General features: G+C 63.2%; 1 protein-coding gene across 1 annotated transcript in view; it reads left to right on the top strand.

The window, feature by feature from the left end:
* The window catches only part of DDX4 (DEAD-box helicase 4), a 38,737-nt gene extending 13,085 nt beyond the window's left edge, over positions 1 to 25,652 (top strand). The window contains exons 4-21 of the mRNA XM_028516439.2: positions 522 to 599; positions 1,512 to 1,562; positions 2,522 to 2,581; positions 8,608 to 8,709; positions 9,628 to 9,708; positions 10,879 to 10,920; positions 11,246 to 11,293; positions 11,392 to 11,439; positions 11,651 to 11,793; positions 12,398 to 12,550; positions 13,901 to 14,055; positions 16,200 to 16,329; positions 17,523 to 17,689; positions 20,463 to 20,608; positions 23,645 to 23,744; positions 24,518 to 24,788; positions 24,914 to 25,024; positions 25,566 to 25,652. Of these exons, the coding sequence (XP_028372240.1) occupies positions 522 to 599; positions 1,512 to 1,562; positions 2,522 to 2,581; positions 8,608 to 8,709; positions 9,628 to 9,708; positions 10,879 to 10,920; positions 11,246 to 11,293; positions 11,392 to 11,439; positions 11,651 to 11,793; positions 12,398 to 12,550; positions 13,901 to 14,055; positions 16,200 to 16,329; positions 17,523 to 17,689; positions 20,463 to 20,608; positions 23,645 to 23,744; positions 24,518 to 24,788; positions 24,914 to 25,024; positions 25,566 to 25,643 (1,964 nt within the window). The 3' untranslated portion in view covers positions 25,644 to 25,652. The remainder of the gene's footprint in view (positions 1 to 521; positions 600 to 1,511; positions 1,563 to 2,521; positions 2,582 to 8,607; positions 8,710 to 9,627; positions 9,709 to 10,878; positions 10,921 to 11,245; positions 11,294 to 11,391; positions 11,440 to 11,650; positions 11,794 to 12,397; positions 12,551 to 13,900; positions 14,056 to 16,199; positions 16,330 to 17,522; positions 17,690 to 20,462; positions 20,609 to 23,644; positions 23,745 to 24,517; positions 24,789 to 24,913; positions 25,025 to 25,565) is intronic.
* The last annotated feature ends 1,828 nt before the right edge of the window (positions 25,653 to 27,480 follow it).

The raw sequence follows: 27,480 nt of genomic DNA, 5'->3' as shown, positions 1-27,480 counted from the left end.
TGGTGGGGGTGGGGACGTGTGTGGCGGGAGGGGACGCCAGGGGCAGTGGCTCTCAGCTCGTCTCCGCAGCCCACCCTAGTTTCAGTTTAGAGGCAGAGAGAGGAGAGGACGCCAGCGCTGGAAGGCAGCGTAAGGGGCACGCGGAGCGCCCACGGCAACTGGGGGAGATGCTCGTTCGGGCGATGGCCTGCCCTCGGAGGCGGCGGGTGGACCACGCTCGGGTGAGGCGCTCGAGGAAACCCAGAGCGGGTGTTGTGACGATGACGACGGCTGCAGGGGGACAGGGACCGCGGCTCGTCTGAGCTTCCTTCAGTGGCCTGCCCGCCCCTGCCGCAGTGCCGGGGCGCTGGGGCGCCAGGCTTCTTTAAAAGGAGGAGCTGGGCGTGACAACGGCTGCTTTGTGTATTCCTGTGCTCCTCTGTCCCTGTCCTCGGAAGTCCCCGAGAGTCTTCCAGCCCCTGGTTTGTGACACGCGTCGCGCTCCGTGCCGAGGAATGTTAACCCTGTCCGAACTTTTCCAGATGCTGGCGAGAGCAGCCGGAGGGAGATGCCCTCCGCAGCGGGTGGCTTTGCCGTCGGAAAGGGCTCTGGGAGCAGAGGTAACCTGCTTGTGCTGTCTTACCGTGACCTCGGGTGACCGCCCCTTCTCCGGCCGTGGGCTCCTGTACCCCCTTCGAGACACACGCGGTCTCGTGGGGTCCCGCACACCCGGCTTGGCCGGCGGTGTCAGAGCGGCAGTCCCTGCCGCTGCGGCGTGCCTGCTGCTCTGTGGAGCTTTGCTCAGCCTCTCTCCACGCCGCCTCCCCGCAGGTGAACCCTGTCCTGTCCCTCCGTCCCCGAGACCCTGCCCCTCCCACACAAGAGACCCTGTCAGCCTCCACGGTGAACTTGAGTCTCCATCCCCATCCTGAGTTGAGCAAAGACCCATTTGGAGCTTTGAAATGAAGCATTTCCCCTATAACCCTTAAAAACCGTAGGTCAAAAGTAGGGTTAAGTTCAAGACCAGTAAGGTGTAGGTGGACGCCTTTCCCAGGCACTTTGGCAGCCCAGCGCACGAGTCTTCCGGGGCTGGGAGAGGGGGGGAAAGGGGCGTGGCAAAGGGCAGGAGCGGGCAGGCCTTTTCGGAAGCACCTTCGAGATTGCTGGGGTTTGGTGCATGAGTAACTGGGAACCTAGGTTTGTGGTGGCGCACTCCTTCTGAAGGGGCCGTCCTTGTTTTGAAATGACGTGTCTGGCCAAGGAGAAACTCGCTTTGTCACTCAGCCACATAGCAAGGCTGTAGGGCAGTGGTTCCCAGGCCCCGGGGACCGCTTGTGTGTGTGTGTGTGTGTGTGTGTGTGTGTAAGACAGTTTTCCTTGGATGGGGCAGGAGGCGGGGACAGGAGGCGGAGCTTCCCTGGTGGCCTGTCACTCACCTCCTGCTGTGCAGCCAGGCTCCTCGTTTATGACGCAGAGGTAAGGCAAGGGTCGTGTCCAGAAACTTTGCGAGTTTAACTCTCGGTTCTGTGCAGGTTTCTCAAGTAGCCGGCTGGAGGAAGGCGACAGCTGCGGCTTCTGGAGAGGTGAGGCGGCGGTCCGCGTGGGGACTGTCAGGTTGACTGTCTGCAGGGCGCGCTGAAGCGAAGCTAAGGTTCAGCGTGTTAGTCTGTCCCAGTTCCAGTTTCCCCAAACCCAGGTTATGAAGCTGCTGTCTGTCGCCAGAGCCTCAACCAAGAGCTCGGGCCTGCTGGTGGGGCCTGTCGCCGCGTGCCTCTGCCGGCCTGCAGGGGCACCTTGGGAATGCCGTGCCGCCGTGAGAGAAGGGGGTATCGGAGACAGCAAGTCAAGAGTGGAGATGGCCCCTCCGAGTGTAAACCGTGTGGGGCACGCGGGTGCCTGTTCCGAATCCCAGGCAGTCAGTCTCAGCAGTTGGGAAGGGGCGGGGGGCGCAGACGCTGCTGAAACCCGCGGCAGCTCGGCCCGAGGCGCTGGCCCGGGCCCGGAGGGGCGCAGGGGATGGTGGGCGTCCTGGGTCCAGAGCGGCCCCCCAGGCTGGGTGGCGCCTTCCGGGGAAAACCTGACCCAGTCGAGGTGGGGGGGTGTCGAGAGCCGGCCAACATTTTTAGTAAAATTGACATTTACGAAAGTCTTAATTTTTAGCATGTGCCTAGCACTTGGCAAAGAGTGGATTCTCAGTGACACACTTACCGTTAGGTATTTAGCTGTATTAGCTGATCTGTGTAGGGGATTGACTGAATGATGTTTTTATGTTTCTGTTGTTAAAATTATTTCAAGAATTGTTCATATTTTAACTTACGAAAATATTTTCTTACTAATCTACCTTGTGACAGTGGTACTTTTAAACTTGTTTCCAGATAGTTTACAAACAACTCATTGTTTCACCACAGCAGACGCACAGCAGACGCACACAGTCTCCCGGTAGTTCCAGGCGTATGCCGCAGCGACGGCAGTGCCGATGGTTGTGCTCTGTCTCTGGAGTTAATGGTTCAGATCCTACCCACACGCCCCGTTTCCGTTCCAGAGCCCAGCAGCGACGGGGAAGGCGGCCAGGCACGGAGCAGGGGGTTCCCCAGGAGAGGAGGTGAGGCCGGCTCTGGGGCCGTGTGTATGTGCGCCAGCAGCACCGGTTCTGGGGGGGAGGAGGAGAGGGCGCTCTCGTGGGGAGACCTCTGAAGAGGAGCCCTGTGGCATGGAGGCTGTGCTGTCAGTGCGTGGGTGGGGGGGTGGACGTCCGGGCGGCGTCCCTCTTCCCGCTCCCTGCTGCCACTGGACCCCCCCCCCCCAGCGCCCCAGCACGGGACTGCAGCGGGAAGGGCCGTGCAAGCCCCCCAGCCCCGATGCCCCGGGACGCCTCTGCCTCTGGGCGGGGCCCCCGGAGCCATGGGGGAGGGGGCAGAGGCAAACTCCTGTTCGTCCCTGTCTGGCGGGGCTCCACCCTGGCCTGCTGAGCCTGCCTTTCACTAACCCGATGTGGGACGGCATGAAGACAGTGGTTCTGGGTTCTTGGTTACCGCAAGCAGACACATTATCGTGGCCGCAGCCATGCAGCAGAGCTGCGTCTAACTAAGGAGTCTGTTGTTTGGGACTGCCCGGCCGTCAGGTACTGGTGGTCAGGTACACCTGCACCGGTGTGGTTGCAGCAGCTGTGGGACCTCCGTCCCCCTTGCTCAGCAGCCAGGTCAGCCGGGTGGCGGGCAGGCCCCCTGGCTGGGCCTGGATGTGCCGTGGGTTTCCTTGGAGCCTTGGAGCCGTGCTGGGGGGCGGCGTGGGCGGTGCACGGGCGGCGGTCAGTGTCACACAGTGTGGGGGCCATTGTGCGGGAGGAAGGTACAGGGGACTCAGCATCCTCTCCTCCCCCCAACAAGCAGGTTTTGACTCTTGATGTTTGTAAAGCGTGGCTTTTATTTGACACATTTTAGTGGTTTTTTGCAGTGAGTGTCCTCCTCACCGTTACGTTTTTGCTCGGTCAGTTTAGTTCATGTGTGAGTGAGGGTGCCCGAAGCCGGCTGCGGCTCTCCGCTGGGTTCCGGCTCGTGGGCCGCAGGGAGGACTGGCCGGGCCTCCCGAGGCCTGCTCTCCGCACGGGGACACTCTCGGACAGCAGCCTGGCCCGTCCTTGCCCCGGCGGCCGTCGCGGTGGGGGGGGGGGGGGGTGGTGGTGGTGGTGGTCGAGCCGCACTTCCCGGGGTGTCGGCTGTGCGTGTCTTCGGGGGACTGTCTGCTCAGGCTGTTCCACAAGCGGGGTCGTCCTCCGACCGAGCGAAGGGTCCTCGTGCCCTGGGGACACGAGTGCCGTCCGCCTTTCTCGGGCGTCTCCACTGTCCCGACAGGCCCTTCGCAGGGCAGAGGTTGTCGGCCGGCACAGTCCCACTCGTCTGTTTCCTCCGCCCGCTGCTTGTGCCTCCGGGGTTGCGCCCAGAGCGCCCATGCCTGCTCCGGGTCGTGCGGCTTCCACATGTTTCCCCCGAAGAACCTCACGGGTTTTGCTCTGACATCGAGGTCTCTGACCCCTTCTACTTCGTTCTGGCCTGCGGTGGGGGCGGGTCCCCCGATCCTCCCACCTGCGGAGCTCCAGCCGTCTCAGCACCACTCGCCCGTGTTGTGTGCTGGCGTATGTCTCTGCACGCCTGTTCTGCTTGGAATGGAAGCTCCTTGCAGGTGCAAACTAGTAATTTTCATCGAACTTGGGGTTTTTCTCTCCTTATTGTGGTAAAATAACCATAACACACAGTTTGCCATTTGCTCTCTCTCTCTAAACGTGTGAGTTGGCGGCATCCAGTCCATTCACGGCGCTGTCTGTGCACTGGTGACCGCCGCGTCCACCAGACCCGCTCGGTCCCCGCGCAGGGGCCTGTGTCCGCCGGGCAGCAGCGCCCGCGCCTCCTTCCTCCCAGGCTCCGGGGGTTCGTCTCCCCTGCGCGTGTTGCCGAGGCGGGACCTGCGACGCCTGCCCCTCCGTGCCGGGCTCCGTCTGTGTTGCACCCCGGTGGCCGTGGCCCTGCAGGCTGGGGCAGACATCAGAGCCGCCTTCTGCTGGTGTGTGGCCGGCGGCCCGCTGTGCGTGCGTCACGCTCCGCTTGTCCGCCTCTCGGGGGATCCGCACTGGGCTCCGGCGCTCCTGCAGCTGGCGTGAGTGACGCCGCTGTGTATCTCACATCCCCCTTCCCGCGGGGCTCACCTTGGCGTTGGTGTTCGCCTTTTCATAAAGGTTTTATACCTTTTAGTGACTTTTTTCTTCAACATTTAAAAAGATTTGTGTATTGAAAGTGTAGATCTAGTTCATATAGTTTGACTTCTATCTTGTTTTATCTTACAATGTGTTTATTTTAACATAAATGACTATTTTTAAGACCACGTAGGGCCCTGGCGGGTGTGCCTCAGTGGATGGAGCGCCGGCCTGAGAACCACAGGGCCACCGGCTGGATTCCCCGTCGGGCACAGGCCTGGGTTGCAGGCCAGGTCCCCAGCAGGGGGCGCGTGAGAGGCAACCACACGATGACATTTCTCTCCCTCTCTTCCTCCCTCCCTCCCCCAATGTGTTTATTTATTTATAAATTTATAAATAAATAAAATCTTTAAAACAAAGGCCATGTAGGGCGCGTGGCACTTCCGCCACCCTCAGACGAGGAGACTGCGCGGAACTGGAGTCACAGAGACGCCCGTGCCCCCCCCACCTCCGGTTGGGAGGCTCCTCGCATGACGTGGGACCGGTGCCGTTCGCACGTCTTCGTGTGCATGTCGGGGCTTCTGCTGCGTGTGCAGTCAGTGCACAGCGGGCGCCGGAGACCCGAGCCCCGCACGGCCGTGGGCTCAGCGGAGAAGGCGGGTGTGAGGGCACCACACTGAGCCTGCGGAGCAGAGGAGAGGGCAAAGAGGACGTGGTGGCGGGCTGGCCAGCGTGATCGCAGGCGGACAGACCTGAGGAGGAGGTTCTCTGAGCTGGGGGCGGGAGCGCTGCTGGCAGCCCTGGGGGCAGCCCTGCTGTTCCAGCCTGTGTCTGCGCCCCTGAGCGGGGAACAGGGCGGGGGAGTTCAGAGAGGCACGCGACCTTGAGCAAATTGAATAAAAACATTCACACCCTGTGTGTGTGTGTGTGTGTGGAAATTACAGTGTCACAAAGATAAACAAACCTTCCCCGGGGGAGGAGCAGCAGGTGCAGAGCGGAGGTGCTACTGTGGAGAAGGTGCGGGGGGGCCAGGGCGGGGGGGCTAGCAGGATCCCGAGGGCAGACGGAGGAAGGCCTGGAGCCGGATCTGGGTCTGGGAGCCGTGGCACCCTTCAGACGACGGTGGTGCTCCCAGGCCCCCGAGGGAGGAGGTGCTGAGTGATCCAGGCTGGTGAGAAGGAGCCCCAACAGGAAGAAAGGAGTAGAGAGGCGGTAAGCCTCATAAGTAAGGAAAAGTTTTAAAGTTGTGAACATACTGGTGAACCTAAATGAGTGATGAGTGTATAAGCTGATACTAATGATGATTGATTTAGGGGTTTTACAAACAAGAAAGAACCAAAATACCAGTAAAGACGTATGTTTTTTTTGCCAGCTCAGAAGCAAGGAGAATAAGTGGGAAATAATTTAAGTTTCTTAAATCCGGCAAAACTGAAGGGCGATCAGAAAAGGATAACGTAAAACGTGGGACTTACGGGGTCGGGGGGGGGGGATCCAACAGAAGGGCGGGGCTCTAGAGGGAGGGGACTCGGCTGAAGGTAATTTAGATCTTTCCTAAGTGTGTGTGGTGAGATGGAAGGGTATCAGGAAACCAGGAAAAGCGTAAAGTGAAATACAGCGGCTGGGGGAGCCCCGCAGGACAGACGGGACCACAGAAACATTGAGAAAGACAGTGAGATGAAAACACAGAGCGAGATGGAGGAAATCCAAACCCACGTGCCAGCAGTCACGGTGCACGTAAAAGTACATCAACGCGGACGGAAGGGGAGTCCGAGCCGGCCGGGCCAAACCACAGGAAGCTCAGCCGCCACGGACGCAGGCGCGGCAGCGGGCTCGTGCGCTGGCCACGGCGCAGCTGATCGGTGACCCAGGCACGCGCACTAGGAGGACGTCACAGTCTGAGGGGGCTCGACTCTGACACCACGTTCCTTACATGAAGCAAAAGTAAACGTGAGAAAAATGTGCAAATCCTAGTGAAACCCTTAATTCTAGGTTGCAGTCCGTTTTACTCAAGAAACTGAGGGCAGCAGAGTGAAAAGGACTGAGACCGCAGAAGACGTGAGTCCCAGCTGCTACTAGGCTTGGTGTAATGTTTCCGTGTGGAATAGCACGCCCCAGAATAGAAGCTGCGTGCTCTGCCCCAGCGTGTGGAGGAACACACACGCACAGGCCGACCGTCTGTGAAGGGAGGAAGAAGGTCCACAGTGCCACAGAGGTTCCGTCAGGACCATGTCCTCTTGTCAGCGAGCGGTGACAGCGGAAATCAGTATCGGACGCCCTGCCCTGGTGGCTGGGGACTGGACCTCCCAGCTTGCCAAGAGCAGTCCCTGCGGAGGCACTTGGAGCGGAACGACGTGGAAACGGGGTCCGCCAGAACCTACCGGACGCAGCTGCCACAGGCCGGCTCTAGAGGAAGTGTTACGGGCTGGAACGCGCCCATTAGGAAAGGGACGAGGGACGAGTGTCCGACTGGGGAAGACGGCTCCGTGGAGGAAGTTGGAGAGCTAGTGGACGCGAGGGAGATGGAGACACGCGGGGAGTGTCCCTCAGCGGTCCCGGGGGGTGCGGTTTCCCGCAGCGGCAGAAGCCGGGCGGGCTCGGGGTGCTGGCGCGGGGCGGAGACGGTCCCGTGCGAGGGCGTCGTCTCAGGCTCAGAGGCCGAGCTCGACGCTGCCTTCAGCAGGGAGGAGCACATGACGGTGAGCTTCAGGTGAGGCAGGGACATGCAGAGCAACTCGGGACATCGGGTGGGCAGGGGCTCCCGGGACGAAGACACACGGGGGTGGGAGGGGGAGGTGTCGGGGACGTTTTAGTCCTAAACTGGGTGGTGGGGCTGGTGTTTACTTCATTATGTTTTACGTGTGCGTATGTTTAGTGTGTGCTTCTGTTCACGCACACAAACAAGACAGTAACTTGGGCCTGAAGACGACACGCAGACGAAAGAGGTTTTGTGGAGAGAGATTCGGACAGGGCTCCGTGGAAGGCCAAGGGGCACAGACAGTTGAGAGTGATGTGGGCGTGAGCCCTGCCAAGCTGTGGCTCGGCTGAGGGGCGCTCCGGGGGCTCAGGTGGTGGGCAGGAGCTCGGAGCTGCTCCGGGTTCGTCCGCCCCGCTCCGCGAACAGGCTGTAAAACACGCGCAGCCCACGTCGAGACGGGTCTCCTGTGGGAGCGTTGCTGACCAGCTTCTCTGGGTGTGGAGAGTCCGGGTTCATAAAGGAAATCTCAGACGTGCCATTTCCACTCAGTTGGCATCTCAGCCCGGAATTCATCTTGTTCTGCCGCAGGTGCGACCCTGTTTCACTTGAACCGTGTGCACCGATTCTGTCGGTGTGCGGTTGAGTGGAAAGTGTGCTGTTTATGCCAGGAAACCGGGCCTCGTGTGTGCCTGCGTGTCTGCGTTCTGAGTCTGACGTTCACCGCTTTCTGCAGGGCCTGGCGGCTCTGCGCCGCCTCTGTCGGGAGTGGCGCCGGGAACCTGTGCAGCGCAGTGCACCCGGGGGTCCGGGCTCCGGGCCGCGTCCCCGCTCCGCGCCCCCAGCCGAGTGGCCTGGGGCAGGAGGCGCGGGGCCTCGGAGCCACCGGTGCGTTCAATCTGTGCCCAGATGTATTCAGCCCACCTGGGGGCTGCGGAAATCCTGTTAACGATGCAGTTGTGGCAACTTTCAGTATTTTCAGTGTTTTGTGGCAACTTTTTCCTTCTAGTCGTTTTTAGTTTTGACTCCCAAAGCAAGCAGTGTTTTTTTTTAATTGTAGCCGTATCTGTTTACAGTAGTAAAGTTAAATACGTGTAGTCAAACGTGGTGTTCCTTTTTGGTGATTGTTTGTTAATGCCTTAAACTATTTATGTAAGTAATTGAATTGTCAAAGTGTAAGTTAAATCGGGCCACCGTGTCCCCAAAGTGTCTTTGTTTCCCGTGGCCCGTGTGCGTGCCGCTGCTCCAGGCTACCAGGACGGGACCGATCCGGAAGCTCCGGGCTCGGCCAGGAGAGGCGGAAGAGGGAGCTTCCGAGGCTGCCGCGCGGGATTCGGCCCCGGAAGTCCAAGTGAGTGGCGGGCCACAGGCGGTGCGACCCGGTGCGGAGGAGGTGACACAAGGTGACGCCTGTCGCATGGGGGCGTTAGGAGGGTCACGTGCGGACGGCTCAGCACGGGGTGGGCGCACAGAGCACAGGCACACGGGCACTCGTGTTGGACACGTGTCATTCAGACGTGGTCCCCGCGTCCTGCGTGAGGCGGGGTCCGGGACCCTTCAGCGGGCGGCGGGACTCGGCGCTCTGCTGCGCCGTGCTGCCGAGTGTCGCCGGGCCTGGCTGGTGGGGCTGACCTCGTACCCGGCCCTCCCTGCGGCTCCGCCTCCCCGTGGGCCTGCGTTCGCCAGCGGGGCCGCCCCCTGAAAGGCCTCCAGCCGCCACCCCGTGAGGCTGAGGCGCCGTCTTCAGGCGCCACTGTCGGGCTGCACGTCTGTCCTGACCGTGGGGGGCGGACCGGCGGTTGTGGGAGCTGAAGACACAAGTTTGCAGTGACGATCCGCTGGCTGTGCAGCAGACCAGTGAACGTCACTTCTTAACAGGCGCAGGGGCCTGGGGGGCTGCCCGGGGGCGGGGGAGGGGGTAGTGGGAGCGCAGGGAGCTGCCCAGAGAAGCCGCCGCCGGGCAGCTCCGGGCCGACGCCGCACGCCTCTGGGGGCGCACCAACACCTCCAGACACGCTGTGTCGCGTTGTGGTGTGCGTGGGCCCGGGCTTCTCTCATGGAGCGACTTCAGTGAAGTGAAGTCCGAGCAGGTCGCTGTGACTGTGGGGAAACCCGGCGAGTGCTGAGCGGAAACGTGCACGGCTCCTGTCAAACGTAAACTGACGCCACGCCTTCTGGCTTCTGCCGCTGTGCCTTGGTTTTTCCTTTGTACTCACGACTTAAAGACGTCTGGAAAGTAACACTCTGGCTTTGTCCTCCACACATCTAGACAGTGAGTATGATCAGGACGAGGGGACACAGCGCACCGGCGGCCTTTTCGGGTCCAGGCGACCGGCGTTGAGCGGCACAGGTGAGGAGCAGACCCGCGGCCGAGGAGCCCCGTCCTCACGGCCCCCAGCCCTAGGCCCGCGGCCCCTGGCGTGTGTGAGTGCGCCGGCCTGGCCCCGGCCTTCCTCTGCTCTCGAGGGCTGCGGGCAGAACCGCATGGCACAGCCAGCGTCGTCTGCCGTACAGACTCGGGGCACTGAGCTGCCCCTTGCCTGCCCGGGAGTGCGGGGTGTGCGGTGGGCTCTCAGTGAGAGGGAGGGGAGCAAGGTTGGCCAGACGCACACCTCAGAGAAGGGGCTCCGAGCTGGGAGTCGGAGGCGAGAATGAGGTGGTGGTTGTGGTGAAGAGGGTCAAGTGTGGGTGAGTGGGCTGGGGGCACCCAGGCGGGGTGTCGGGCAGCACTGACCAGGGGGGCGCTGCCGGGCTCCGGGGAGGTGCAGGGGGAGCCTTGCGTGCGCGCTGCTGAGTGAGAAGCCAGCTGGGGGGGTGCCACACTGTCTGCCTCCAGCTCGGACGTGCTCAGGGGGCAGTGGCAGGGGAGGCCCCGGAGAGCCACGGTTCCGTGGGCCGGTGGGGGGGGGGGCAGGACGTGCTCAGGGGGCAGCGGCAGGGGAGGCCCCGGAGAGCCATGGTTCCGTGGGCCGGGGGGGGGGGCAGGACGTGCTCAGGGGGCAGCGGCAGGGGAGGCCCCGGAGAGCCACGGTTCCGTGGGCCGGTGGGGGGGGGGAGGCGGAGCGCCGAGGAATTGGAGGGCAGGGGCCACCTCTGTGCGGCACGCAGAGGGGTGTCACTTGGCACACCCGGCGCCCCGAACGCACGAGCCTCGTGTGAACTGGGCTCTGGTGGTGACGCGTCGTGTGGGTGCGTCGGCGGTGACAGGCGCCCCTCGGCGGGGTGCTGAGGGTGGGGGTGGTGAGCGTGGGGCAGCGGGCGTCGGGGGGACCTTCGTGTCTTCCCCACGGCTTGGCTGTGAGCCCAGAGCTACTCTGGAACGTGAAGTCTCCAAACGAAACGTTCAGACGAGAAAAAGGTTTAAGTTGCGTGTGGATTGAGGAGGTGGGTGGGTCGAGGGGCTGGGCACCCCGAGCGCACAGCCCAGTGTCTGCACAGACACCGCCCCGTGGCTCGAGCGCTGGGGCAGAAGCCGAGAGCCGAGATTGCTCTGAACGTTGTGCACGTCGGTGTCTTGCAGGCAGTGGCGACGTCTTCCAAAGCCGGGGAGGAAGTGGACGAGGTGGGTTTTCACTTGGCTCCCTTGAGAGCGCGCGGGCAGCCGCCGGGGAGCGGGCAGCTGCTGGGGAGCAGTCAGTGTGAGTGCGAGCCGGGCTTCATTTCCACAGTCGGACAAAGGTCGCTGGTGCCGCCCCTGTGTGCTTGTTTGCACGGCCTGCTCTGGAGAGCCGTGTGACACACCGGAGGTGGGGGGGGGTGCTCGGCGCGTGCACAGGGCTGTCCCTGGGCGACACCCGTGGGCGGGGACCTGCCAGCGTGGGCCTGGCTGTCTCCCCCGTGCCTCCCAGCCTGGGTCGAGGCTGATGGTCGGCCGTGGTCTTTCATAGGTGGATACAAGGGTTTGAACGAGGAGGTGGTCACAAGCTCGGGAAAGAGTAAGTCCTGCCTCAGACAAAGCGTTCGGTTCTTGCCGGGAGAGTTCTGTTGCCCCAGTTTTCAAAGCCGCCCCCTCTCTGGGTCTGGTCCCTTCAAGGCCCCTGGAAGTCGGCAGCGGAGGGAGCGGACGGCGGCGACACCCCAGGTACGTGCAGCCCTGGGCGGCTCCCGGCACGGGGGCCGGCGCTCAGCACGCCCACACGTGTGTGAGTGTGCGAGTGTGCGAGGTGGGGGCTCGAACGGTGAACATCGGGGACGCTGCGGGGTTTCCGGTTGGTGGTGTCAGTCTCGTCTGTTTTCCTCTTGCGGTTCTTCTGGGCCCGTAAGGTAGACTCTGTTGACCGTTCGCACCCCAGGCCCCAAGGTGACCTACATCCCCCCGCCGCCGCCCGAGGACGAGGGCTCCATCTTCGCGCACTACCAGACGGGCATCAACTTCGACAAGTACGACAGCATCCTGGTGGAGGTGTCCGGGCACAACGCGCCCCCGGCGATCTTGGTCAGTGTCGGGTCCCTGCCTCGCGTCCCTCCCGAGGTGGCCGTGGGGCCGACCTGGGTTTCGTAGTACAGGGTGCCTTCCTGTGGGTGGGTGTCGGAGAACCCAGAACCCCCGTCTGCGGTGCCTGGGGGGAGGGGACGGTCAGCCCCCGTCGGCCACGCACAGCAGAGTGGACCGCTGCGGCGCCGGAGGGGCTGCCCCGCTCCGCCCCACCCCCACCCGGTGAGGGCTTCACTTGGGTCCCCTGAAAAGGGCGCTTTCTCTGGAGAGTCGAGATGCTGGCCCCCCATATGCGAGGCAGAGTGCCTCAGGGGAGAGGGTTTCTAGGGTGTCCGGTGGGGGCGGCTCACGTCCCGGGGCATCTGGGGGCGCTCCTGGCGCTGCGGAGAGGCTTGAACGGGCAGGGAGGTGTGTTCGGAGCCGCCGTCCACAGGGACACGTCCGTCTGTCTTGTCCGCCCACGGGTCCGCCGCCCCTGGGAGCGGGGCCTTCTTTCCGCACACGAAGGGGGGCTGACCCAGGCTCGGGTCGGGTCGGGTCGGGGGGAGCCTCGTGCGCGGGGTGGTCTGCACTGGTGCACGCATGAGCCGCCACCCTTCCTCAGACTTTCGAGGAAGCCAACCTCTGCCAGACCCTGACCAACAACATCGCCAAGGCCGGCTACACCAAGCTGACGCCCGTGCAGAAGTACAGCATCCCCATCATCCTCGCGGGGCGGGACCTGATGGCGTGCGCGCAGACGGGGTCCGGGAAGACCGTGAGTGGCCCCCGTGCATCCCCCGTGCGTCCCCGCCCCTGCGTGCGCGCACCCACCCGTGTGCCCATTGTCAGCGTGGTCCTGAGCATCGGTTCTCGCGAGCAGCTTGGGTCTCTCTTGCTGGGTTGAGGGTTCGAAGGTGATTCAGGGAACTGTCACCAACATTTACATTTGCTTCTGACTTCCAGTTTCACTGGGTTTCATGCTTCCGAAGAAGGAACTCTGAGCTGTTTTTAGAGTCGTTTGCTGTTAGTAGACGTTTAGTTTTTCTAGGTGTGTTCAGCTCCTTCTGGAACGAGGCAGTCCCTGAAGCAAACGGTGCAGCGGGAGGGACCGGAGGCCGCGTGTGTGACGCGCCCAGGCCGTCTGGGGGTCGAGAGGGTGGGAAGTAGCCTCGTGCACCCTGGGAAGCAACCTGGGAGGCTGGGCAGACTCGGGGAGAGCTGGTGCGGCTGCCTCGGCCTCGGGGCTCGCTGCGGCCTCGGCTGAGGAAGCCGGTCCCGTGAGGTGCGAGTCTGAGAGGGTCACTCCCAGGACCCCGGTCCCGGTCCCGGTGCGTGAGTCCCGGCCGACGTGGCGGAGTCGGAGGGGAGAGAGGGAGGCGTGTGGCGGAGCAGCCCAGGCGGGGCCCAGGCGTGGTTTCAGGGGTCGGCTTTGGTGTCTCCTCTGCTCAGTGGAAGCCCTGGAGCAAAAAAAATAAAGTGTGTTTTGCCAGATGCAGTTTCTGTAGTGGTGCTGTTCATTTTGTTTGTGCTTTTGTTGGATGTGTCGAGGCGACAGTAGTTGGTGAGGTTGTTCAGGTCTCACGTGTCTGGTTCTGTAGCGTGTCATCTGCACGCTGTCTTGCGTGCTCACCGCCCCAAGTCCAGCCCCTTCCGTCGCCGCTTTGCTCTCCCCCTCCCCCGCCCCTGAGGGTGACGCGTGTGGCGGCCCAGATGTGTGATTCCCCGGGCTTGGCTCTGCTTGTGGGCTGCTGGCGTCCTGCGTTCTGGTGGCAGTGTCTTTGCTGCCCCAGAGGACTCAGAGCAGCTGCCAAACGAGGCTGTTCCCCCCAAGTCACACCTGTGTCCCCCCGTGAGTGAGCGACTGTTCCTTGAAGGGGTTGGATCCGTGCGCTGCTTCTGGAAGAGAGCTGGAAATGCTTGGGCAGGGCGGGGTAGCCTTACCAAACGTTTCACATTGTGTGATACGAGCGTCAAGACCTCGGTGCTAAAGCTTCATTGGAATGGATCGGTTTCCTCCCTCGTCTAAGTTGACCAGCGAGACGGGAGCAGGCCCTGAGGGAGGGAGGTCCTTGCAGGGAGGGCGCGGTGCCTCACGAGCGGGGGGGTCGTGCCGTTTCGCCCGCAGGCAGCTTTCCTCCTGCCCATCCTGGCGCACATGATGCGGGACGGCGTGACCGCCAGCCGCTTCCGGGAGCTGCAGGAGCCCCAGTGCCTGGTGGTGGCGCCCACCCGGGAGCTGGTCAACCAGATCTTCCTCGAGGCCCGGAAGTTCTCCTTCGGGTGAGTGCGTGCCGGTGGGGGGAGCCCCCATGCCTGTGCCCGTGCCTGCACCCGTGCCAGGGCTGCCGCGCCGGCTGTCCCCGCTCGGAGGGGAAGAGCTCAGTGAAGGGGCGACCGTGGACGCGGTGTCACTTGGTCGAAATGTTCTTTTTCATCCTCGAACTTACGTAGTCCCTGCTTATTTTAAGTTTAAAGACAAGCGTGCTTGTTAGAAGTTAGATAACGGGGAGATGGTAAGAGAGTGGTGGTGAACGTGTTGGTGTGTTATCTGGTGGATCTCAACTTACAAAATGACCTTGGGTATGCTAATAAAAATGTGGTGTTTTCACACATAAATTTGGAAGGCTGCTTATGTCGTAGTCAGACCTGATTCGCAGCGGGTTTAAGACTGTCCGCGTGCGTGTACTTTATTTCCCTGTTTGGGGCACTACGTGGTTTCTGGCTTGGGGCAGCTGTGGAGAACCGTGCGGTGAACAGCTGCCCGGTGCTTTTCCACCTTACGTTTTAAGTGTGTCCTCACAGCGTATGCTAGTAAGTTGAACGCCGAGGGACACGAACTTACTCCAGAGCTTGCACTGGCACGCACCTCCACCAGCAGTGTTCAGGGCGCTCGCTTCACCGCATACCTCGCCAGCACCTGGTGCTGTGTCGGTGACCTGCTGAGCCTTCGCACACTCCCCAGAGCCGAGCTGCTCCAACGGCAGCTGCTGTCACCGCGCAGGTGCTGGGGCCGGGCGCCGGGAGCAGCCCAGCCGGGTGCTTCGGGCTGGGGCCTCCTGGGAGGCCGTAGACACGAGGTGGCCCCGGACTGCGGCCCTCTGGAGGCTCGGCTGGGGTCCGCAGGCTGGGCCCCTGCGGACAGAGGAACGCTCCGACGGATGGACGATCGCGTGTCCCGGGCCTGGGGCGGGGCTTCCGAAGCCTGAGGGCCGGCGCAGAGGAGGAGCGGGGGGGGGGGGGGGGGGCTGGCTGAGTGGCGGCTGTGCTGTAGGAGGTCGCAGCCGCGCTCGCCACGTCGTTCTGTGTGTCACTGCGAGGTCACCGAGCCCCAGTGCCTGCTCCGGCCGGCCGTGCGGCTCCGGGGCCTAGTGTAGATGCAGGCTCTTCGTTCAGAACTCCCACGGAGCAGGGCCAGGGCCAGGGCTGCGAGGGGCCGAGCCTCAGCCCGAGCTCAGGCTCCTCTAGTGGGGGCCCCGCGTGCCCGCGAGGGCCGCCTCCTGCGAAGCCCGCCTCGCAGCCCTTGGGGGGGGGGGCGTGGGGCCCACACCGGACAGGAAGAAGGCGTGTTGAAGGACTTGTGTGCGTACTTTAAACCACCACAGGCACCTTCACTTTTAAACTTCATTTAATAGTTAAGAGGTTGAACTGCTTTTTTAAATGCTTGATGATTTTCTTTGGGGAATTATCCATCTGTTACCTAACCAGTTTACCTGCTGGGATCTTAGTGTTTTTCTTCACGATGTTTTCAGAATTTCCTGTGTAGAAGCTACTAGCCTTTTATTTTGCGTAGATCAGTTTGTTTGAAATGAGACTGTAATTCAAAGTCTTCTGCGGTTAGACACTTGGATGGTTTTCAGACCCTCGATACTGGAAACAGCGTTGGCAGTGAGTTGTGCTCTCCCTGAGCTTTGCCCGACGTGGGCACGGAGCTGAAGGGCGGACCCCACGTGTGACGGTGCCGGGGCGGAAGTCAGTGTGGGGGGCTCTGCAGAGGCCCCCCCGACCAGCGCCCCTCCCCTGCCCTGCTCCCAGGGGTCCTCGCACTTGAGGGTGGACGTCCTGCCGGTCGGCCGGCGCCGTCCTCTCCCGGCTCAGAGCACCGTCCAGCGTAAAAGCGTGGGGACGCCGTGCGTGCGTTTCCCGCCCCCCCCCCCCCCCCCCCAAGCTCACGTCTCCGTCCTGTCTCCGTCCCGTCTCCGTGGGGTGGGGGTGTTCGTCCCTGCTTGAAGAGCCGTCGTCAGATAAGCAACACAGCATTTTCCTCATAGGTTTTCATTTGTTTATCAACGTCTTCCTGGGAAGAATTTATCTGAAGAGTGTTGAATATATCCATTTTTTCCTTGTGGGTTTGGTTTTACATCTTGCTGGAGACAAACGAGTGGTTTGGAGTGGCCAGCAGGTGACCTCCGTCTCTCTGGCCGCAGCACCTGCGTGAGAGCCGTGGTCATATATGGGGGCACCCAGTTCGGGCACTCGGTCCGGCAGCTCGTCCAGGGCTGCAACGTGCTGTGCGCCACGCCGGGCAGGCTGATGGACGTCATCGGCAAAGAGAAGGTGGGCCCGGGGCGCCGCGGGCGCGTGAGGCTGGCGGGCGGGGAACGGGGCAGTGGGGTCGGGGCAGGGCCTCTGTCCCGGTGCCGCCCTGGGCGTCCGGGCGCCAGGCCCCGTCGCGTTCTCGTGTGATTCTCCGTGATTTCGGCAGGAGATGACGCACAGTCGTCTCGGTTCATGCTCCGGGACAGCAGACTCGGGGTGACTGTGCAATTTATCTTTAAAAGTCCCCCAGTTAGCTTGGGCAGCAGCGGGGCTGGATTAGAACCTGGACCTGATTCCAGAGTCCGAGTGCCTCCCAGCCACAGCGGGAGGGAAAGGCAGCGAGTGCTCTCGCCCAGTTCCCTGTCTGTCTCGATGAACCTTCTCTTCTCCTGGAGGGAAGCCTTTGGCACCAGTCGTTTTGCCTCCTTTTTGAGTGTGGGATGATCCGAACCAGGATTGTTAATTTTTAAGACTTTAAGTCAGGACTTTAAATTCACTTGTGTGAACGAGATACGCTGTCTTCAGTTCCCCTGTAACGGGGCCACTCACGGCACGCCTCCCTCGCCACGGGCCTGCGCTGCTTCCCACGGTGGTGCCCGCTGGTGGTGGGCGGGGGTGGGGGGTACAGTGCGTCCCCACCGTTCCCGAGGGGAGAGGGGAGGCCTTAGCAAGGCTGCGGAGCGGTCAGAACAGAGCTGCATTCTGTGAGCCGTTTGCATCTGACGTCCACTCAGGAGTTCTCGCTGCTTGAGGAGTCTGACCTGGTCAGAGGGCACGGTCCAGACCTGGGCCGTCCAGGCAGCGCTCGCCAGCCCCGTGTGGCTCCTCCGCCTCAGAACGGGCTGGAGATGGAAAGCTCCCCAGGAACGCCGGCCCTCGGCCAGTGCTTCAGAGCTGCGGGGTCGGGGGGCCGGGGGCCGGTGGCCGGCAGGGGAGTCCGTGAAGGTGCCGGAGTTCTGAGCAATCCAGGTCTGCTGCGGGGTTGACCCGGAGGGTTCTGTGCCCCGTAGTCCTCACGGGCAGGATGGGCCACACGCAGAGGGAGGGGAGAGCTGGCAGGAGCAGTGACAGTGTCACCCCCGGGCACGGCAGCTCTCGTCGCACACGCCGTCCCTCACTTCATCCTCACGGACGTGTTGGTGGTTGGAAGCGTGACGAGCGCTCTGGCGTTAACTGTCGTGTGCTGTCTGGTCTTCCAAACTGCCCTCAAGATCGGTCTCCGGCAAGTCAGATACCTAGTCCTGGACGAAGCCGACCGCATGCTGGACATGGGCTTCGGGCCGGAGATGAAGAAGCTGATCTCCTGCCCGGGGATGCCGCCCAAGGAGCAGCGCCAGACCCTCATGTTCAGCGCCACCTTCCCGGAGGAGATCCAGAGGTAGTTTCCTCCGCGGGCACGGGCCGTGCGCGTGAGCGCCCGCACGGGAGGGCGCAGGGGCAGTGGGGTGGCCTGGGTCTGGGACAGGGACAGACGATGGTTCTTTAAGATTTTAAAATAGTTTGAAAAGTGGGTGTGTTCCTAACAAGTTTACCGCAGTTTCCGTTGTTTCCTGCCTTCGTTCCGGGCCTTGCATCAGCGTCACATTCGGTAAAATGTGTGCGTGTGTGCTGGGGCTCAGCCCCTAGCGAGGGTTCAGTGAGGGCCCACTGAAGGAAGGCACCGTTGTACCTGTTTTTTCTTCACGTCGAAATGACAGCGCTGGGGCGCACTGGGCCCCCGGTGGGGGGCTGGCGCACCAGCCCTGACCCGCGCGGTCTGGTGTGTCCCGAGGGCGGGGGCCGCACCCCATCTCTGCCGGTGCGGTCACTCTCCCTGCTGCCCGCTGGTCCCCGGCCGCGAGGAGCCTGAGGGGCACAGACCGCGGCAGAGGCGGAGCGGTCCTCTGTTCTGGAGCCCAGGCCTCTGGGCCGCAGGACCCGGCGCTGCGGCAGGCGGGGAGTGCGGACTGGGGGCTGCTTGCTCGAGCCACAGGGCTCCTGTGCCTGTTGGTCAGATGAGGGGCCAGCCCCACGGAGAGGGGCTTCAGGCTGGCCGCCAGCTGCCTGTTCAGCGGGCGGTTCCAGCTTCCGTCAGGCGGGGGCAGCTTCCAGGGGTGGTGGCGCGGTGCGGCCCCGACCATGTCGCTCTGAGGTGGCCCCGGTCCCACGGGGAGCTGCGTGGGGCCCCGTGCGCCAGGCCTCCGAGCACGGAGCTGGCCGAGGTGCGCTCTGGCCGTGCGGGCTCAGAAGTCTGCTCGTGGAGCTAGAGCCTCGTGCAGGGAGAGCCTGGAGCTCCCGCGGAGGCGTTCGGTGAGCTGGCACCGCCTGCTTCTCAGGGTTACACAGAGCAGGGGCTTCTCACACTTAGGTGGCACCCTAAGTCTGAAGTGGCATGCCCACATTTCCACCAGCATCGTCCTTGGGAACTGCTGTCATCACTGATGACCTCCTTAACTGGTGAGTAATGTCCGGGCTGCCCATCTGCTCTCCGGTTCGCCCTGGAACAGGAAAGGATCAGGGTCACCGCCAGCCAGATGGCCGTGTGCACCGCCGTCTGAAACCCGTAAGCGTGTCCTTGGCGAGGGTTCAGAGACAGACGGCTGGGCAGGGCGGATCCGGTCCCTCCTTGTCCCTCCTCGTTACTGGTTCTCGCTCTCGCTCCTGCTCTGCTGGTGCACGGGACACCTCTCCTGCCCCTGCCGCCCCGCACGCTGACCCGCTGCTCCCTTGGGTCAGCTTCACCCTCGACGACCCTTCTCCACAGACCTCAGTGTACACTGTTTAGGACACTGTGCACATTTGTTGGAACACCTGAGTCTTCAGTAGATGCTGACTGTTGTGACCCCAGAGTTCACAGTAACACTACTAAATATCAAAGTCTTTAGCACATAATTAAAACACGTAGCCGTTAAACTGTATGTTTTGAAAAGTGTAGTGAGTGTTTTGTACAAGTGTGTACATCCTGCTTGAAGTGCGCCCCCAGAGGCAAAGGCCGTCTGTGCACCTTTGCCCCCTGGTGCCTTGCACCGCGGGTGCCCGATGCAGGGCCCTCACCAGCTGCTTGGCGAGCGGAAGGGGTGATGGGAGTGAAGCATCGCGGACCATTGCAGGGCCTGTGCCCGGGGAGGGCGGCTGGACTGGGGGGAAGGCAGGTGGAAAGGAGGCTGTCCTGCTTTCCCTGCCGGGGGACGAGGCGAGGCGAGGGGAGAGAGAGAGCAGCGGTTTGTGACGACTCCAGGCGTGCGGCGTGTGAGCCCTGGCCCCCTGCTGCCCTGGGAGGCAGCCCGCAAACAGGGGACATAGCCGCACAGGAGAGCGGAGGCCCGGGGAGGACTTGGGTCTGCCCTTTGGCCCTCCACACTCAGCGTTGTGGCGGGCAGCCCCTTTCTCCCTCTCCAGGGCTCCGGGTGACCTTGTGCGTGTCCGGATGCGGACACCCCCAGCCACGGGGGGAGCGCCCACAGCCCGCCCGGGCCTCCCTGCCTCTGCGCCCTTCGCTTCCTGGCTCGCTCTCTGGCCCAGTTCTGCTCCGACAACGCGGGTTTCTGTCTGCCTGCGGCAGCAGGGGCGCCACGCGGAGGTCTGGTTCGCTCACGACGGTCCCCTGGCGGGTCCGTGACCGGCAGACCGCTCTGCCCCAGGGAAACGCCGGAGTGAGGAGCGGAATTTCTCCCATGAACTTGCGTTTCGGTCTCCAGTGAACAGTCCTGCTTGTCGTAGTCCGAGAGTCACTCTAGTTCAGCCAACTTCTTATTTTTGTTGTGTGTGTGTGCACCGTAGATGGTTCAGCGTGGTTTCTGTCATTGTCGTACGCACACTTGATGAGGTCGTGCAGACTTACGTCGTTACACCGCTGTATACAGTTGTCTGTGCCAACTTGTCACTGTCGTGTCCACATCGTGCGCAGCCGTGCACGGGCAGCGCGTCCAGCCGGCGCCGCTGTGCCCGCTGTTCGACACAAGCTTTTTCACTGGTGATCGCGCGTCTTGCAGAAACGGGGCGTCTGCTCTGACCTTGGGGCGTAGTGCTCGGCTGACGCCCCGCCTGCCGTGTTGTGGGTGTCACGCCCGTCCATCGTCCGACGGGCCCTGCAGTGGCGCCGGCAGGGGTCAGCAGACGTCCCGGGCACCCATGGGAGCGGGCGAGCTGAGGAGGAATCTCTGTCTCTCCAGGCTGGCCAGGGAGTTCCTGAAGCCGAACTACCTGTTCGTCGCCGTCGGACAGGTGGGCGGCGCCTGCACCGACGTGCAGCAGACGGTCCTGCAGGTGGGCCAGTACGCGAAGAGGGAGAAGCTCGTCGAGGTCCTGCGGAGCACAGGTACCCCGCCGGCGCCGGCGTGGCTGCTCGCGAAGCTGTTGGCAGGGTTGCCGCAGGGGTGGCTGGGCGTGGCTCATTGAATAAGTCTGTTTCATCACGTCCTCCTCTTGTAGAGCTGTTTCTACGATCCCGTTTTCTCCTGAACGCTGCGGTAGTGCAGTCCTTGCTCCTTCACGAGGTTTAGAAGAAATAGGGGGCCTGAGACTTCGCTTGATAGTGTTTTACTAAAAAGGTTTCAGCAGCGTTTTTTGTTTGTTTGTTTTAGAAAGTAGAAAGGCTTAATGATGTATCTTTACATCAAACACCACTCCACCAAAAGTGAGTTTTTGCTGTGTGTGTAGTTCCCAGTTTTTGCTTTCTAAGGCCTCCTGCGTGGGTCGATTCAAAGCATTTTCAAGCTGGAGGGGCCTATGAGGATCTAATTCTGATTCTTCACAGCCCCAGTGAGAAACCTAGCCCCCCTCCACCCCGAAAACCAGTTTTTACGGAGACTCACCCGTTTCCTTGACCGAGGCGGCCGTGGTCCCCTGACCGCAGGCCAGGGGACTGAGAGGCACCAGTTCAGGAAAAACGGCCATTTTTTTCTTGAAAAGCAAAAGCATTTCCATTTCTCTGTCATTACTAACCTTGGCACAACCTCAGCCACTGACGTTAATTGTAACTTGTGAGCATCGTGACTCATGCTTCGCGGCGGACACTGGAGGCCGGGCGGACAGCTGGGAGGTGCCACACACACCGTTGCGCCAGGCTCACGAGCGTCCCACACGGCCTTCTGCGCCCACGGTCCGCGTCACACGGTGCGAGTGGCAGAAGTGACGCCTGACGAACGTGACTCAGGAGACCGCCTTCCGGCAGGGTGTGGGGGACGGGAAGCCCAGGACAGGCCTGTGTTCGGTCACCAGTGTCCGTGGGCCCCGTCCTGCACGCGGTCGTCCCCTGCCCACTGACGAAGTCCGGCGGTCTGGTGTCACGCCGCCGGAGCTAGCTGAAGGTCGTGGAAATCAGCTGGACGCCGTCCTGACAAACACACAGCTGGACAGCGAGCGGATCTGTCGGGCAGAGGGGTGTTTTTGAGGTCTGAGGCGTCACGGGGAACACGGGTTTGCCGGCTGGCGTGCCGCCATGTGTCGATAAAAGCCAGCCCGAGTGAAACAGGGCACGTGTTTGTAGTGCACTGAACGCTGGTAGGCTGGGGAAGAGGCACGGGGTTTTCTCAGCCAAAGCTGTTCCATGAGCCTGTGCATCAGGGATTTCACCCCTCCGGGAACTCGGGCCCTGGCGGTGGCGGCTGGGTGGGCTGGCGCGTCGCCCCTGCACCGAAAGGTCGTGGGTTCGGCTCCCGATCAGGGCACGAGCCTGCGCTGTGCATTCAGCCCCCGTCGGGGGAGGCACACGGGAGGCAGCTGGTCGGCGTGTGTCTGTCGCTCTGTCTCACATGCCGGTGAGTGCGTCCTTGGGTGGGGATTGAAAATGACAGTTATGTGGACTTGGGACCCTTAAATGTTTCTAACTTAGTTCCTGTAGGAAGGATTTTTAAAATAACTTTAATACGGTTAAAGTGTTTAGTTTCTTTATTTTCTTGGAATTTTAGGAGTATCTATCTCAGTAAAGTATCTATCTCTGTTTTATCTCTGTAAAGTAGTCAGAATCGAGGCCTTTAATTTAAGAGACTCGATAATTTAGTCTGTTCGTCGTCTGCAGAGGGTGCCAACATACTGGCCACACACAGTGGGGGATGGGGACCACACTGATGGCACGTAGTGTGGCTGCTGGTCCCGGTCTGGCCTCGCTCTCGTGCCGTGCCCACCCACCCCACTCCAGCCGCACCATGCTGCCACTGTCCCCACACACCAGGCCCGCCCCTGCCTCGCCGCAGCCTGTGCGCTTGCTCGCCCTCCTCCCAGAGCGGAGGAGCCCCCACAGGGCTGCTCGGTTTTCCACCTGCCTCTCGGGGCCTTCGCAGACGACCTCTGCCCGGGCATCTGAGCGATTCGCTGTCTGGTCTTCTGCTGCTGTCCCTGCTCAGCCCCCAGTGACCCTCTGGGACCCTCCTCCTGCTGCCCTTGTCCGGTGCAGGACCGCGTGCCCGCAGGAGGGCAGGCAGGGGCCTGGCGCCGTCGCTGGACTTCCCGCCCCTGGGACGGGATCATCCCCCCCACCCCCCGTGTTTGCTGAGCAGAGGAAGCCAACGACAGGGAGGTAGGGCGGGCGGGGAGCGGGGTCCCCCGCCTCCTGCGCTGGGCCCGTGACTGCCCCTCTCAGCATTCTTCAGGGCGCTTCCCCCCGTGGGACGCTCTCCAGCTCGTGCATGAGGTGCCGCCAGCTAAACGCTTTGAAGCCAGCAAGTAGATAACCGTTAGCACGTTAAGTAAGAGTCCGGGAGGAAGCCACCATTTAATTCTCGTTGCTCCTCTGTAAGGTGGTCTGGGGGTACAGGGTGTAAGACAAAGCGAGACTAGGAGATGTCCCAGGGTTGTGGTCCCCGAGTTCACGGGCCCTGGGTCGGATGCCGCTGTTAAGACACCCCGGGCGGTCTGGTCAGAGGGAACAAAGGGACCAGCTGGGAGGCAGAGCGAGGAGGGGTTTATGTGCAGACGGGGCGGGGCGGGGGGGGGGGGGCAGAGACCCTGAGGCAGGTCTGGAACTGCGGGGACGGGGCGGGGGGGGGGGGGGGGGGGGGGGCAGAGACCCTGAGGCAGGTCTGGAACTGCGGGGGCGGGGGGGGGGGGCAGAGACCCTGAGGCAGGTCTGGAACTGCGGGGATGGAGCGGGGGCAGGCGGTGCCCCTTAGCTTCCCTGAGTCCCTCCGTCCCTGTGGGCCTGGCGCGGGTGAGGGGCAAGCTGGTGTCTTGACCCCCTCGAGCAAGGAGGCAGTGGTTCTCTCTTCAAGGCCCCTGCCGGGGAGCTAGTGTGCGAGTCCCCAGACCTGCCGGGCCCGGCCGCGTGCGGGGAGTGAGGCCGCTTTCCTGCCCCTGTGCCGCCGCTCCCTCCTCTGGCTTCAGGGCCAGTGCTCATTGCCGTTCCGTTGTCTCGTAGGTGACGAAAGAACGATGGTCTTTGTTGAAACTAAGAAGAAAGCAGATTTTATTGCCACTTTTCTTTGCCAAGAAAAAATACCAACGACAAGTATCCACGGGTGAGTGGGCCCTCTCACTTTCCGGCAGAGCGGCGACCCCTCCTTGCCGTTGGCTCAGAAGCACGGGCGTGTGTGACTGACGCGACGCCGTCCTGGGACTGGAACTCAGGGCTCTCAGAGCCTAGACTGTTGTGCTTCTCAGTGTCCTCAGGGGCGGGCGAGCCACAGGGCTGCCCCGACCTCCTCCTCCTCCTCCTCCTCGTGAGGAGGCCGGCGTCTCAGCCCAGCCCCCCGAGGGTTCCCCGGTCCTGGGGTCACAGTGTTTCCTCTGCCGAATCCGATCTCTGTGATGGCCGGAGCTACTTCACTGGAGTGCTGAGAAGCATCCAGTTAACCCAACTTTGTTGGTACTCTCCTAAGTAGGCACAAAGTATTAACCAGTGAATGTGTAGGATTCAGAGATTATACTTTAAAAAAACCTGTATGTTTAAGAAAGCCTTCCAGCCCAGTAGTTGTGTTTCTCAGGACTGCGCGGACCGTTGACAGGTGAGCTGGGGCACCTGTCACCCTTGAGTTCGTGCATTGGCTGCGTGTGTCAGCTGCCACCTCAGGTGCCAGCGGGGACGGTGGTTCCGGCTCAGCGCGTCCCGAGGGTCACATACAACGATGGCTTGCGGGGACTGGTGCCCTGCACGGTCTGGGAGGGTAGACGTTGGTGCAAAGCGTGGCCGTGGCTGTTTTCACCGGCGTCACCACACGTGCATGCCGAACCGTGGAGGCCCTCCTCAGGGTTCCCGAGGAGCGCCCTCGACCCCGAGCCTCCCGCCGCGCAGGGACCGGGAGCAGAGGGAGCGGGAGCAGGCGCTCGGAGACTTCCGCTGCGGGAAGTGCCCGGTTCTCGTCGCCACCTCGGTGGCCGCCCGGGGGCTGGACATCGAGAACGTCCAGCACGTCATCAACTTCGACCTGCCGTCGGCCATCGACGAGTACGTGCACCGCATCGGGCGCACCGGGCGCTGCGGCAACACCGGCCGGGCGCTCTCCTTCTTCGACCCCGAGGCCGACCGGCTCCTGGCGCAGCCGCTGGTGAAAGTGCTGTCCGACGTGAGTGTGTGCCCGTGTCCCTGCGCGTGTGCCACCGAAGGGGGGGGCCCTTCACCCAGGGGGCGGACGTGCCCCGCGTGAGGGTGTTCCGGGGGCGGGCCGACCCGGCGTCCCTCTGTCCCCAGGCGCAGCAGGACGTGCCCGCGTGGCTGGAGGAGATCGCCTACAGCAGCTGCGTGCCCGGCTTCAGCGGGAGCCCCAGGGGAAGCGTGTTTGCGTCCGTGGACACGAGAAAGGTCGGTGGGGTGGGCCGTCCGGGACTGGGCTGCTGGCCACTCTTCGGGAGTGCGCCTGGCCCTGGGGGGGAACGGGGACCTCGGCGTTGACCGAAGCCCGTCTTTCCACCCTGGGAGGTGACCTCGCTCTCCGCACAGACGTTCTGGGCCTCAAGGGGAGGAGTGAACGTCCGGAGTCGTGCCGAGACGGCCTCCTTGCCCTCCGTGCCGCCCCTTGGAGTCCCGGCCCGGAACCTCTGCCCTCCCGGGGGGAGGTCTTGGTTTTGGGCTCCGGCCCGCACTGCTGCCAGAGGGGCCGGGGACCGGCGAGACGGGCGGCGCGTCTCCTGTGCCGTCGGCGTGTGGGGAGCGGAGACCGTGAGCACACGAGTCACCCGTGGGCACGCCGGGCTTCACGTGTATCCGTGTGCCAGAACTGGCGGCCCAAGTGGGTTTGGGGGCATGTTTTGTGCTGTTGGGACTCCGCTGGCCGCTCTGGGCCTTGCTCCAGGCGGGCGGGGCAGACGGAAGGCCTCCCCCCCTCCCTCCGCAGAGTTACCAGGGCAGCAGCGGCCTGGGCGCAGTGGGCTTCTCGCCCCCGCAGGCCCCTGCGCCGGCCGAGGAGGAGTCCTGGGACTGACGGGGACGCCCGCCCGCCCGCCCGCCCGGCGCTGCAGCTTCGGCGACGGAGGAGGAAGTGGCTCTGACCCCGAGCTCCAGCGGGAGCGTGCGGCCTCGCGTCTCCCCCGTGTCCCGCTCCCACCCCCACCTGTGCAGACCCCGCCGACCGGTTGTGTGAAACGCTGACGTTGCAGCGTCATGGTCGCCGTGCCGACGGCGGTGACCAGGCGGATTAAAGCCTTCCAAGCGTCTCGTGTCCACGTGTCCGCTGCGTGCTCCGGGCGCGGCCGTGGCCTCACATGCTCTGTGCGGTGTGTGTCGGCCCTGGGGCGGGCGGGTGGCGGGGTGGGCGCATTTTCACTCGAGAGGAGGGTCCCGAGGTGATGGTGGGTCGCTGAGACGGGAGGGCGGGGGGTCTCCTGAGGCGGACCGCGGGAGGCTCGCCGCTCAGGTGGCACGGCTTCGGAGCCTGAGACGTGCGGTGGCTGTGGCCGGCGCCTGCAGCGGGGGCTCCGAACTCGGCGGGCAGCGCGGGTTTGCATTGACCCGGCGCCGCTCCCCTCGCACCTGGAGGGTGGGGCGCCCCCCCCCCCCCACGCGCTGCTGCAGCCCACTCGCCGTCTCCGCTCCGCGGCGAGTGGTCAGCCGTCCGTCCTGGGGTCGGTTTGCGGACCCAGCGCGGGCACCAGCCTCGCGTGAATCAGAGGGTGGTGAGTCCACACATCCGTGCGCACGCAACGGGGGACCCCGCTCTCTGCTCAGCCCCGCCCACAGAGAACAGCGCCGCTCCCTCTGCCCCGTCCGACGTTCCGAGGTGCGTGAGGACGGCGAGCGCCGCCTCTCACGTGCCGGTCTGTGTCTCGCGCCCACCGCGTCTGGGACGTGCGGAGGCCGTGGGGCCGCTCAGTGAGTGGCCCCAGGCCTGCGGACGCAGCGGCGGCGGCAGCAGCGAGGTGCGAGCCTTGGGGAGACAGAAACGGTCGGCCCTGAGTTCGTGTCCTTGTTCGCTGAGAAGGAAACCCCAAGGGCGAGCCCCCTGCACGCATCTCGTCTCGGGGGCTGGTCAGGGAGGGGGCGGCCGCCCACGGACAGTGGGGCGCGCAGGAGACGCTGTCGGGTGACCGGTTAGACGCCTGCCTCGCACCCCAGTCAGAGGCGGCCCCGTGCTGGCTATAATGAAGGTGAAACGGAACTGCAGACGATACGGTCACGTGTCGAACCCGTGAACGGGGAGTGAGTTGCTTGTGAACTTGACAGAAATCACGAAGGAAACAGCAGATTTGTTGTTCTGTCACGAAAGGGTGGTCATCCTACAGAGCGAGGCGTCAACGGCAGGCACCACACGCAGCCCCTGCCCACCGTGGGTGCCGGCGTGCCGCTCACGCGTGCGGGCATGCGGGGGCACCGACAGACACGCACACGGGAACGGACGGACCGCCTGGGGGGAGGCTCAGGGGGCAGAACGCACACCGGCTGGTGGGAAGCTCCGTCCCCCCGGCTTCACGGAGACGCAGCCGACACACGTCCGCGGTGGGAGTGGGCGGCGCGCAGCGTGAGCCTGGGGTGGTCCCTGCGGTGGACTCGGCCAGCGCCTGTCACCTCGCACACATGGTCACGGGGAGGAAGACAAGGCCCTGGAGACAACTGGTCGCTTCAAATGACACAGTTGGGCGTGTGCGCAGGGAGGGGAGCAGACAGCCCCCCCCCCCCGTTTCTGTCCTGTTACCACGACGCTGTCAGTGGCAGGTCTCCGTTCCCGGAGGTCACGTGTGTGTGCTCCCTTCCAGAGCCCGCGGCCGCCGGTGCTGCCCATGGTCCCTTCCAGCCCGGAGACCCTCCGGGGGCCGGTGGGCACT

This window comes from Phyllostomus discolor, chromosome 3 (genome assembly GCF_004126475.2).
Source record: "Phyllostomus discolor isolate MPI-MPIP mPhyDis1 chromosome 3, mPhyDis1.pri.v3, whole genome shotgun sequence".
NCBI classification, from domain to species: domain Eukaryota; kingdom Metazoa; phylum Chordata; class Mammalia; order Chiroptera; family Phyllostomidae; genus Phyllostomus; species Phyllostomus discolor.
The sequence above is the reverse complement of the archived record's forward strand: the minus strand, read 5'-3'. Positions and strand labels throughout refer to the sequence as shown.